Genomic DNA, 10,544 nt, shown 5'->3' on the forward strand with positions numbered 1-10,544 from the left:
GCTTAATAATAAAATAATTATAGGAAAAATGTATAATTTATTCCAACATATTATCAATAATAAGTTTTATAATTGTCTTATAAAAAGCATTCGATATCAATTTCTAATATAGAGCAAGGTGTATTTAATTCAAATCTTGAAATTACATCTGGATGTAGAACTCCCATCTTTCCAATCACTTTATCATAACATAATATTTCCGCACAACGATGAGGGAAGAAAGTGGGATCTGAAAAAAATTATATGGACTTAGGATAATAGATAATATGATACCTTGTTAGAAAAGAATATTCCTAAATAAATTGCGTTCTCTTATACGTATAATTTGGTACATGGAAATTTTCATATAATGCTTTACCATCGACAGCACGAAGATAATATCCATTTGCATTCTTACTGCCACTCCATGGCACTTCTAATATTTGCAATATTCTATCCAATAAACCATGAATTACTTCAAAACCGTCAGATTTATTGCAATATACCGCGCATAAATGTCGATTATTACGTGCACCAACTTCCACATCGTTATCTTTTAATATAATGTCGGAAACTTCAAATAATTTATGAGGAAGTGGCATCTTCTTATTTGCAGCTAACGTTTTCAATAATCCTGGTATGAGAGTAGTACGGGCAACCTGTAACATTGTCATGTTGTTAATTTTATATTTTAAACCAACCTGAACCTACGGCCTTGATAAACTCTTTGTACATGCCTGAAATTCTAATGTTTTTGGATTTAACACATGGACAACTGGTATGTTTGATAATTCGTGACCTAATTTATCCGCTACATCTTCACGAGAACACTGTAAGGAAAAACTTTTCAACTACAACTGATTTGTACAATTTGTATAACTGTGTGCTCAAAAATTTTGCATACCAATGAAAATGTCAATGCTTCTGTGAATCCAGCACAAGCTAATTCTATCCGTAACTGATCGGATAATTTATTCAATGGAAACTAAATTTAAAACATGAATAGGAAATATTTTATCTAAAACTTAACCAGCTTAAAAATTGGCGATTGTAACATTTATTAGTACCTCATCCGCAGTGGTAGATAAACGCGGTATAGTTTTCTCAATTTTATTATATCCATACGCTATAGCAATATCTTCATAAATATCACATGCATGTATCACATCGTGTCTTGTAGGAGGCACTTCGATGTTTAATATATTATCATCTTTAACAGATGTTTTCAAAGACATTCTAGAAAGCAAATTAGCCAATTCCTCCGCAGTTTGTTTTATACCAATGTATTTTATTGCTTTTTCACAATTCATTTCCTCAATTCGATATTTCAAGTCTGGATAATGAAATACTTGTTCATCAGGATACACAATTTCCACCATTTCTACTGAATATTTTATTTTACAGTATTGACTAAAAGCACAAACTATAGTATCCAATACTACCTTTGCCTACAAAATTTTTCAAAAGTTTGCTATTAGTTGATTTATCTCTTACAAATATAAAGAAAATAATAGTTTTTATATACCTTTGTTAAATCTGTCGCAGTACATTCAATTAATATATTTTTAGTATTGAGTGTAATTTTTGAGTGATCCCCATTGATAATAGGTGGCAGTGATAAAATGATTCCATTACTGTCTTCTACTACTGGATAAACTGGACTGTCCTTTATAATATGCAGATATTGCTTTAATTGCGCATGGTTCTAAAATAAAACTTAATATAAAATTCTCTTTAAAATAAAGTCCATGTTAAGTAGGCATTCAAATTGTAAAAACACCCACTTCGTATAAATTCATAATTCCTTCTGCTGTATATTCCATCTCTTGATTAAGTGGCTTAAAACAAATGTCAGTTGGTGGCCTTGCATCATATAAAAATGGGCCTCTGACAGTGTCTAGATCATGGGTTCCAATCGATACTAAAGTTCTTTTCCTACCTATATTTTGATGCAATTTTTCTTGAAGATCGATGAAGCTGTTATAAGAATCTTTAGAAAATGTAACATCACGTAAAACTGCTGCAACAATATGTCCTCTAATTTTCATGCACTAGAATATAATATAAAAAAACAGTTTTATTAAAAGTTCAACTTTTCAATTGAATTACCTTCGTTAATTTTTAATTAAAAAAACATTGATAATAATAAAAATCATATATATACCTGCTTTGTCATTATAATCTTTTGTGTGTTTGTACTTGGAAATATCTTTGTATATTGTGGTATATCCATTCTATATTTTAAAAAGTTTTCTAATTGTATTAGTCTATATTATATGTTTAATTTATTATTGCAGTTATTGCTAATATATAATACGTTCTGTTATTATATACTATTGAACTAATAATGAACTAATGGAACTATTAAAATAATAGTATGATTTCAATAAGACTGTGGTTTGAAAAATAATAGAAAAATTAAAAAATTATATAATAAACATATATTGTACATACTGCTTTTGAAATATAAGAAGTCCAAGAGCTAAACCTTCTAAGCATAATAGATCGTATCTATTTGCAGGTATATCAATTTTATATACAACTTCTTCACATACTTCTTCACTATGATTTAAATTTTGCTCCTTTGTCATTTGTTTCTCTGTTGTCTAAAAATCAAAATTTAACTAGTTCTAGGATTATTTCGATGTAATACTGCATATGAAAATATATAGAAATTCATTTCTTATATGCATTAATACATTTGATAGTATCCAATAATATATAAACTGCATACCACTTCGTCCAATTCTAATCCAAACTCAAAACATAAGTTTTGAAATTCGGCATCCGCTAAAATCGTATTATAGATTAATTTACTTATAAATATTATATTGGTAAATATTTAGTTAGGATAATTATAAACGTAAAAGAAGTTCATACAATTTACAATGTTCATTATTTGAATATTTGTAACTTACAATATGTTTTACCAAGAGTTTTAAACAGCAAGTCACGTTTAATATTAATAGTCGGCATTTTTATATAATACAAATTCTCAACATGCAATAACCGATTATTGATTCGAAAATGGTTAGAATTGCGTTGATATTGATATATCTCGGAAAAGAATTTAAGGTTAGAACCAATTTATGTTAACAGAAAGGGAATTTCCTTACTGATGTTATTAATTCTAAGTAGGGATAGGGAGCAGCATTGTAGATATTATAAGTTAAGGTTAGGTATATCTGTCATACCTATCATACATATATTTCTGTACATATATATTTCTGTAGTTTGCAGATTTAAATTTAACAAATTAATGGTTATTCGCAAATTTTTAGAACGGAACAAGTAATAATAATACAAGTAAAAGCATTCAAATTTCCGTTGCATAAATATAATCAGATATATTTACATAAACATCTTTTATATATAATTTATATATATAAACAATTTATATATACGTCATTTATAGTAGAGCTTTTCCTACTCTAAAATAAATAAATAAAAGTCTTTCACTTAGACTCCTTAATAAAAGTGTACTGAATCCTACGACTACCTATAGGAGAAAAAAACATTACTTAAGTATGAAATTTTATTTTTACAAAAAACAATAACACGTTTTAACAAATTAGTCACTTTATCCAACAAAAAAATTAACCTGATGAAGCATTGATGATTGAGGATGTATTATAAACAAATTTTATTGGCGAATAATAAAGAATGATTTCCATCCCTCAGTAAATCAATGAACTAATCATTCTGAAACAAAATAGAACATATTACATTTTCTTATAATAAACATTTCATAATTAGTTAAGTCTACTAGCCTCTACACATTCTAAAACTTACCCATATAAATAATAAAAAAATGATAAAAGATAAAATATAAGTTTACTCCATCCTTCTCTCTGATGAATTTTGAGAGCTTGAGCACTCATTATGCTAGTGGGATCATAAAGACCTGGTTTAGACATGATAGGTCTATGATAATATTGCCACAAGTGATATATTATCAATGGCATATTTAAAAGCAACGAAAGCCATTGACTACTAATTAGAAATAAAATGTTGATTAAAATGTGTATTCCATATTCTGGAATAACTAGCTGAAATATATACGGACATGTATATATATATACACACGCACGCATACACACACACACACACACACACAATATATGTGTGTGTATATATGTATATATACATTATACATATATTTAACTTAAACACTTAATTTTACGTACACTTGTTATTGATTTTGTAAATATGATATTATAAGAAACTAATTTCAAATTCTTACCGAATTTAAACTATTGCATTGTTCAATTGGATTTTTATAGCCAGTTTTTAATTCATCAAATGCAATAACCTGAAAAGTATAATGTCTTTAGCTAGTCATTTAACTTTTCATCTATATCGCTAAGGTTAGAAATAATTCGCATTGAATAGACGTGTACACATTTTTAATTACTGTTTTGTTTTGAAAAGCAGACATTATAGTTTCGAAGAAGTACGTACATGAAATATTGCAAAAATGATTAAAAAAGCATCTACAATTAAAGCCACGATATATGAAAAAGCGGCTAAACTGAACGCCATTGTAATAACTGTACGTGATGCTAGTAATAAGTTGATTCAAGTGACATAATTTGACTTACAAATGAAGAATTGCATTTTAAGTAAATATATTTATATATATATGGTATAACTTATTTCTGATATTACTTCCTTTATTTTCACATTTTCCAATGTGATGCAGTAAATACGTTGCCATTGTGGAATGTTTTCGTGTCAGTTTATACGTATTTATGTCGAATCTATAGATGGAATGCAACTTGAGATTCAATGTAATGCTCAGAATGCAATTTTATCAAAATAACTAGAATTTTTAACAAAAGTTGTTAAAAAGAGATGGTTTTGTATATTTATAACATATATGACAGATTTGACAATAAATTCTATATGACTTTTATGACATTTATGTGTAATTACATTATAATTAAAAAAATACTTGAACACAAAACGAAAAAAGCAAACTTAGACCTATTGCTTCTTTAGGATTTGATAGAAAATATGAATAGAAAAGATAATTCTACTGAAAAATGATTTCTAAGATCCATATACATAATATATATAAATAAGATTTGACATTTGTAAGATTTATTTTAAAATCAATCACATTAAATACAAGTTATTCATATCTTTACAATGTATATGCTTTGCAATGTTTTACTTTGTATATGCATAATTAGTTATATAGTTCTTGTTAAATTTTGAGCTCCATATGTATGATTTAATTCTGTTTCTAACCTTGTTATTAATCTCTCTTCATCCCTGTCACTCCACTGATTGTTACTACTTATGAGCAACTTTCTTTTAGGCTGCAGCATATGTCTGATATTTTCATAAGATATGTCTATTTCTTTAAATGCATTTAATAGAAATATTGCAATTATTACAGTTAAAAAACCACAAGATGAACCCAAGATATCCTCAGCACTCATATTTTCCCATTCCCTGAATAATATTGCAGATGCAATTATTACTAATGTTGTGAAAACTACATAATAAATAGGTGTTACAATTGTGGTTTCATATAAGTCGAGGGATCTATTCAAATAATTCATTTGTACGCTGATACAGAGTATAGCGCTAAATAAAAAAGCCCATGTCAACCAGTTCGTAAATCCATTATTAAATCCAAGAATGGTTTCTTTCAAAGCCAGTCCTAATCCTTTACAACTTGTAACGGTCAATGAACCAATGGATGAACACAGACAAATATATATCATGATATTTTGATTTCCATAAGCAGGGCCAAAATAAAAAATAATTAAAATACTGCATATTATTACAATTAATACATAAATAATATATCCTGGATCTTTAACCTTATCTAAAAGCTCATTTAATGTACTGATTTCTTCTTCTTTTGGAGAGTGAATTACAAGAACTGTGGAACCTAAGATGCATAAAAGGCAACCAATCTGGAATAATAGTAATTATATTTATCTTTATATAATATATCCAATAGAAATTGTATTATTTTGTAGTAAAATTTTATTTGTTTTATTTATTTTATTTGTTATCTTATATTTTTGTTTCTATATAATAAAGATAGTTTATAATATATATTACATCATTACCTTTCCTAGCAAATTAAGCTTTTCATTTAGATATTTTGATGCCAATATTGCAGATATTAAAACGCTAAGTGCTCCTAATGGAGTAACCAACGAAGCTGGTGCAAATGCATAAGCAGCAAAATTTGCTGCTTCTCCTACCGCCACTTTAATGAAATCAATATTCTTTGTAGTAAAAGTATTATATCATGAACACATGTACATATTGTATAAGCATTTTCTGTTTCACATACTTGAAAGAAGACCAGTCCACCACATCCATTCTTTTAAGTAGCCAAATCCTCCGGATGAAGCTCGTAATGCACCACGCCTTTGTAATCTAATCAATGCCTTTTTTTTAATAATAAAACTGGCACCTAAATAATTATAACATTGTATAATAATCAATACTAAATTGTTTTAAATAAATTTCTAATCGAAATTAGAGAATCGATCAACTAACCTATAAAACCACTAGAACTAATCGCTAAACCTAAACCTATGTAAAAATTTGTTGCATCATATAACTGTGTATCAACCGCAATTTTTGCTATTCTGCTCATACTTAAATTTTAGTTTTACCAGTAATTCATCAAAATATAAAAAATATATTATACTTTATATTGTTAAATTTTTACAACATTATGTAAACGTTATAAGAAACGAAATGTTTATCTGACATTTTACTTTCATCAAATTAATGTAATATACACTGTAATGATAATGATTGTATGAAAGTAAGTATATATAATTCAAAAAAACGTACTCTATGGATAGATCATTATGTGCGCACGCGTATATACGTACATATTCGATAAATACATATATACAATATAAAAACTGATACTTTATTAGAGCGATATCAAAAAGATTTATAATTGATATTATAAAAAAACCTGCCGGTTAGTATTTGTTACCATCCGCCGACCGCTAATGTTTTGTTTATAAAGGAGAGTTGGGCGAGTTTAAAGACCCCATGTACAACGTACATATACGAAGCTATAGGAAACGTCTGTTACAATTTATAATTCTGTTAAAAAAGAATATCATGAATGTATTATACTTGGATTAGATTTTTTAATCTCATCACCACGAGGCAGTCGGTAACACTTGTGTAAAATAATAAATTACTTATAAAAGTAATAGCCGAATGACTAATTGATATTATTTTACGGAAAAAAAAAACAATAGTTCTTATTTTACGAAAGCTTCGCTGGGCGGATTGAAAAAACTAACCAAAATCCAAATCCAATATATTAGTGATATTCATTTTTAATTCTGTTGTAACAGTCATTTTTTACAATCTCGCATATGTACATTGTGTACAGGGTCTTTAAGCTCTCTTCACTCTTATTTATAAACAGAAAATAAGCACCTAGCACCCAATGTTGACACATACGCTGCTACAGACGTACAACTAGAGGCAGAATGCACTGTAATAGTAATGGCATCTTTTTGTGAATATCTCGGAAAATAAGAGTCCATTTTCCAAAATGTTGCATTTTACAACATATCCAAAAATCATTGAAATCGGAGGATAGTTAGCTTTTCTATTGTTTCACTTAGGATTGTTCTCTTGCTTTTTTTCTTAACAAATAAAATGCATTGACAACAAAATAATAGTTCGCATAACACGATTGTTATGTATGTAACTGTTACATTATGAATGGAAAGTATCAATGAATGATAATTTAATTTACAAATTAAAGTGATTAAACAGTAAACACATGATAAAATGATTTAACATTTAATGAAATATATTTAATTTTACATAAATCTTAATTTACAAATGATTATTATATATTTTTTATGTTCACAATATATATTCTTTATATCTAATAAAAATATAGTATCAGAACATATATAAGGTGGGTTAATGTAAATTTTACAATAGAAGTAAAATGGGATGATATTGCAAAGAGAGATCAATGTGTTAAATTTTTACCAACAGCCTTGTTTATCAATGAGCAATGTCTTCAATATTTTTTGACAAACCAATCTTACTGTATGAGTAGGAACTGTGGAGGCACATAGAATGCAAAGTATATGATCTCCATGTTTAACTGCATAACATTTATGATACTCTGAACATAGATAAGTTTCTTTTACACCAACAAATTTCCAATTATCACCTGTTGTATCACATTCAGATTCTGAAGATAATATATATGTCTCTACAGCTTGATGATAAAATGTTCTTAATATGTCCAATCTGTGTGAACCACTGACTCTATTTTTTGCGTACTGCATATTCTTACCAAGTATAAACTTTTGTACCTTATAATTTGCTAACAGAAACCTAAATTTCGGAGTAAAAAGAAAAAGACATTATATAATACATTTTGATAATAGGTTTTTCTAAATAAAATTATTTATATTAAATGGTACTATTATATATTACCCAAGTGTCTCTGAATCCAAATTTATAGATGTAGGTAAGTTACGCGGATAACATTGTTCTGCATTGTGTAAAGCATCAATACTATTTTTCCAACATTGTATGGCAAATCTTTCAATCTCTGATAAACTCGGATTGGGTCCACATAAGGCTAATACTTCAACTTGATTGATCAACGTAATGGATACTAATCTAAAAGCTACCTATATGATCAATTGAATTGTCTTATGATCAATTGAACTTATTTTTTTAAATAAATCTTATTAGATTAATAAATAAAAATTGTATCTTAAAAATATTTAACGAAAATACTCACATTTGGACTTTTATAAGGTAAAAATACTGGAATGTCTCGCGTGCTATAAGTATCTTCTGTATTAACAGCTGTTATTAATAATTTTCTTTCAATGGGACTTAAATTCCACCATCCTTCTGTAGCTACTGCTAAACACCCATGTATTAAGATGCATCCATATATAGAATCCAAACATTCCATATAACCCTCTAAGCATGTCTTAAATAGATCATTATTTACTATGCAGAAAATGGATGAATTAAAAAAAATTCAATTACCTGAAACAAATTATTTTCTTGGCACATTATACATTCTGTCATATTGATAATATCAGTTTTTGAACAAATTCCATCACCAACATCAAGACATTGCAATAAACTATCAACAATTGGACTGCACAAACGCATATCTTTCTTCAGCTTTTCTATGTTTTTAGTATTTTTTAATTCCTCGATACCAACAAACAAGATCATTGCACCAAAAACTGCATTTAAGAATTTATCCAATACAGATTTGGTAGTTCCACTTGCAATAACTATTAATGTAATACTTTGTTCAAATTCTTTCCACATTATCGTAGTATCGGGTAAATTTGTATTCAAAAGTTTAATGTTTTGTGATTTGAGAAACATATGTATCCCATATAGAGATGCTATTTTAGAAAATGTCATCTATAAATATATTGGGAAGAAAAAGGAAGAGCAAAAGAAAAATTAAAATTAATACTACATAGATTTATGTATTACTCTTTTGTTTATAATTATGTAAGTTTTACCGTATCTCCTTCCCCTTTCTGGCGAGAAAATAAAGGAATTCCTCCAGTAGAGGTTAAACACATAACGTGGGCTACCATAATAATGATTTTATTCTTTTTAGGCGTTAAATATTTAATAAGTTTTTATATAAACTTTTACGTTTCTAATTTGCAAATGTTTTATCCCTCCTGCTATGCAAATTTGATCTATTATCAATGTATACCAATGTTATGCTAGCTTTTATAATATTCTTATTCTTAACCTCAACACTGTGTCTGTAACCTTATTTTTACTGACACCGTCTGCATACTAGATCATTTAAATCCATGCACCCTTTTTTTAGACTTTTCTGTTTAAAAAAGATCCAAACAAATTTTTAAATACTTCTCCAAGTTTCTAGAATATCATTCAATAATTTCTATCGCTACATGTTATACGTTAGGTGTTTTCAGACTTGTTTATATAATTGCGGTTATAACTTTTGAACCAGCGAATTCTTCACTTTAAAACATGCATTTTCGGAGTCTACACATCGAAAACAGCAAGATTACAAAAAATAGTCAATAATTTTTTCATCCCTAAAATAAAAATGAGTCCTTAATTTTTTTAAGTAAAGTAAAACTTATACGGAAATATGGAAGAAATGAAAAATTATTTAAAATTACTGGTCAAAAACGACCCAGCATGTAGATGGAGAGTTGATATAAATTGGAGATAAGTTTGCAATGTTTCGATTAGCGTTTCTGGAATGTTAGCTACATAACACGCAATTTCAGTGAATAGACGTGTAATGCAGAATGCGGGATATAAAAACGGATTTTCAAGAGACGCGCTTTTTCTAACAACAGTTACTTCCTTTGTTACAAATTGTATCTCGCTGAGAATAATTGAATATTTTAATGAATCGACAGTAGTGATGTACTGCCAACCTGAAACGCGCGAGCTTTAGCGAGAAGTGGCAGCATTACTTAGGGAGAAAATCTGAAGGCGCGATTGAAATATCACCGATGTATGACTGCAGCGTTATAAGTTTGAACGTTAGATGCGCCGCC

The 10,544-nt window shown here is 28.1% G+C and overlaps 4 protein-coding genes and 1 long non-coding RNA gene across 13 annotated transcripts; 1 reads left to right on the forward strand and 4 right to left on the reverse strand.

Annotated features, from left to right (window-relative positions):
• Nucleotides 1–17: 17 nt before the first annotated feature.
• Nucleotides 18–3,104, reverse strand: LOC100650556 (phenylalanine--tRNA ligase beta subunit). Of its 2 annotated transcripts, XM_012307978.3 has the most exons (11): nt 2,898–3,104; nt 2,714–2,769; nt 2,434–2,585; nt 2,144–2,213; nt 1,764–2,030; nt 1,505–1,684; nt 1,047–1,427; nt 884–964; nt 717–809; nt 359–638; nt 18–229 (listed from the first exon to the last, which is right to left on the reverse strand). In XM_012307978.3, exons 1-11 carry the CDS (start codon nt 2,953–2,955, stop codon nt 78–80), a joined length of 1,770 nt encoding a protein of 589 aa, XP_012163368.1. In that variant the 5' UTR covers nt 2,956–3,104; the 3' UTR covers nt 18–77. The 2 variants fall into 2 exon arrangements, with proteins under 2 accessions (XP_012163368.1, XP_020718334.1); XM_020862675.2 differs by lacking the exons at nt 717–809; nt 884–964.
• Nucleotides 3,105–3,148: 44 nt separating this feature from the next.
• On the reverse strand, nt 3,149–4,576 carry LOC105665666 (protein cornichon). Of its 3 annotated transcripts, XR_002307638.2 has the most exons (5): nt 4,441–4,576; nt 4,223–4,291; nt 3,772–4,028; nt 3,581–3,681; nt 3,149–3,478 (listed from the first exon to the last, which is right to left on the reverse strand). XR_002307638.2 is itself a non-coding variant. In XM_020862677.2 (4 exons), the coding sequence occupies exons 1-4, from the start codon at nt 4,519–4,521 to the stop codon at nt 3,657–3,659; spliced, it is 432 nt and encodes a 143-aa protein (XP_020718336.1). In that variant the 5' UTR covers nt 4,522–4,562; the 3' UTR covers nt 3,501–3,656. The 3 variants fall into 3 exon arrangements, 2 of the variants coding, with proteins under 2 accessions (XP_020718336.1, XP_020718337.1); XM_020862677.2 differs by lacking the exon at nt 3,149–3,478 and having other exon boundaries at nt 3,501–3,681; nt 4,441–4,562; XM_020862678.2 differs by lacking the exons at nt 3,149–3,478; nt 3,581–3,681 and having other exon boundaries at nt 3,768–4,028; nt 4,441–4,564.
• On the forward strand, nt 4,169–4,899 carry LOC125384905. Its single transcript, XR_007223755.1, has 2 exons — nt 4,169–4,346; nt 4,414–4,899. It is a non-coding gene; the product is annotated as an uncharacterized LOC125384905 (long non-coding RNA).
• A 161-nt stretch (nt 4,900–5,060) lies between these two features.
• LOC100650679 (magnesium transporter NIPA2) lies at nt 5,061–7,085 on the reverse strand. Of its 3 annotated transcripts, none has more exons than XM_048405035.1 (4): nt 6,945–7,085; nt 6,299–6,421; nt 6,069–6,211; nt 5,061–5,909 (listed from the first exon to the last, which is right to left on the reverse strand). In XM_048405035.1, the coding sequence occupies exons 2-4, from the start codon at nt 6,321–6,323 to the stop codon at nt 5,175–5,177; spliced, it is 903 nt and encodes a 300-aa protein (XP_048260992.1). In that variant the 5' UTR covers nt 6,324–6,421; nt 6,945–7,085; the 3' UTR covers nt 5,061–5,174. The 3 variants fall into 3 exon arrangements, with proteins under 3 accessions (XP_048260992.1, XP_012163363.1, XP_003394989.1); XM_012307973.3 differs by having other exon boundaries at nt 6,811–6,950; XM_003394941.4 differs by lacking the exon at nt 6,945–7,085 and adding an exon at nt 6,508–6,795.
• A 683-nt stretch (nt 7,086–7,768) lies between these two features.
• LOC100650435 (protein fuzzy homolog) lies at nt 7,769–10,448 on the reverse strand. 4 transcript variants are annotated; one of them, XM_012307971.3, is made up of 6 exons: nt 10,158–10,448; nt 9,513–10,070; nt 9,016–9,408; nt 8,759–8,956; nt 8,446–8,645; nt 7,769–8,343 (listed from the first exon to the last, which is right to left on the reverse strand). In XM_012307971.3, the coding sequence occupies exons 2-6, from the start codon at nt 9,588–9,590 to the stop codon at nt 7,986–7,988; spliced, it is 1,227 nt and encodes a 408-aa protein (XP_012163361.1). In that variant the 5' UTR covers nt 9,591–10,070; nt 10,158–10,448; the 3' UTR covers nt 7,769–7,985. The 4 variants fall into 4 exon arrangements, with proteins under 4 accessions (XP_012163361.1, XP_012163362.1, XP_048260989.1 ...); XM_012307972.3 differs by having other exon boundaries at nt 9,513–9,680; nt 9,755–10,448; XM_048405032.1 differs by having other exon boundaries at nt 9,513–10,448.
• Nucleotides 10,449–10,544: the final 96 nt, after the last annotated feature.

The sequence above is a fragment of the Bombus terrestris genome, chromosome 4, assembly GCF_910591885.1.
Source record: "Bombus terrestris chromosome 4, iyBomTerr1.2, whole genome shotgun sequence".
NCBI lineage: Eukaryota > Metazoa > Arthropoda > Insecta > Hymenoptera > Apidae > Bombus > Bombus terrestris.

What these genes read in the sequence shown, in the direction of transcription:
- LOC100650556 (XM_012307978.3), bottom strand. Translation starts at nt 2,955, where the DNA reads ATGCCGACTATTAATATTAAACGTGACTTGCTGTTTAAAACTCTTGGT. An exon ending in AACTCTTGGTAAAACATATT is followed by an intron (nt 2,770 to 2,897) that starts GTAAGTTACAAA and finishes ATACGATTTTAG; the next exon opens with CGGATGCCGAATTTCAAAAC. An exon ending in AGATTATAATGACAAAGCAG is followed by an intron (nt 2,031 to 2,143) that starts GTATATATATGA and finishes ATTATATTCTAG; the next exon opens with TGCATGAAAATTAGAGGACA.
- LOC105665666 (XM_020862677.2), bottom strand. Translation starts at nt 4,521, where the DNA reads ATGGCGTTCAGTTTAGCCGCTTTTTCATATATCGTGGCTTTAATTGTA. An exon ending in TCATTTTTGCAATATTTCAT is followed by an intron (nt 4,292 to 4,440) that starts GTACGTACTTCT and finishes TATACTTTTCAG; the next exon opens with GTTATTGCATTTGATGAATT. An exon ending in AATGCAATAGTTTAAATTCG is followed by an intron (nt 4,029 to 4,222) that starts GTAAGAATTTGA and finishes TATATATTTCAG; the next exon opens with CTAGTTATTCCAGAATATGG.
- LOC100650679 (XM_003394941.4), bottom strand. Translation starts at nt 6,607, where the DNA reads ATGAGCAGAATAGCAAAAATTGCGGTTGATACACAGTTATATGATGCA. An exon ending in GTGGACTGGTCTTCTTTCAA is followed by an intron (nt 6,212 to 6,298) that starts GTATGTGAAACA and finishes ATTTCATTAAAG; the next exon opens with TGGCGGTAGGAGAAGCAGCA. An exon ending in AGCTTAATTTGCTAGGAAAG is followed by an intron (nt 5,910 to 6,068) that starts GTAATGATGTAA and finishes CTATTATTCCAG; the next exon opens with ATTGGTTGCCTTTTATGCAT.
- LOC100650435 (XM_012307971.3), bottom strand. Translation starts at nt 9,590, where the DNA reads ATGGTAGCCCACGTTATGTGTTTAACCTCTACTGGAGGAATTCCTTTA. An exon ending in TACCTTATAAAAGTCCAAAT is followed by an intron (nt 8,646 to 8,758) that starts GTGAGTATTTTC and finishes TTGATCATATAG; the next exon opens with GTAGCTTTTAGATTAGTATC. An exon ending in TTGGATTCAGAGACACTTGG is followed by an intron (nt 8,344 to 8,445) that starts GTAATATATAAT and finishes TCCGAAATTTAG; the next exon opens with GTTTCTGTTAGCAAATTATA.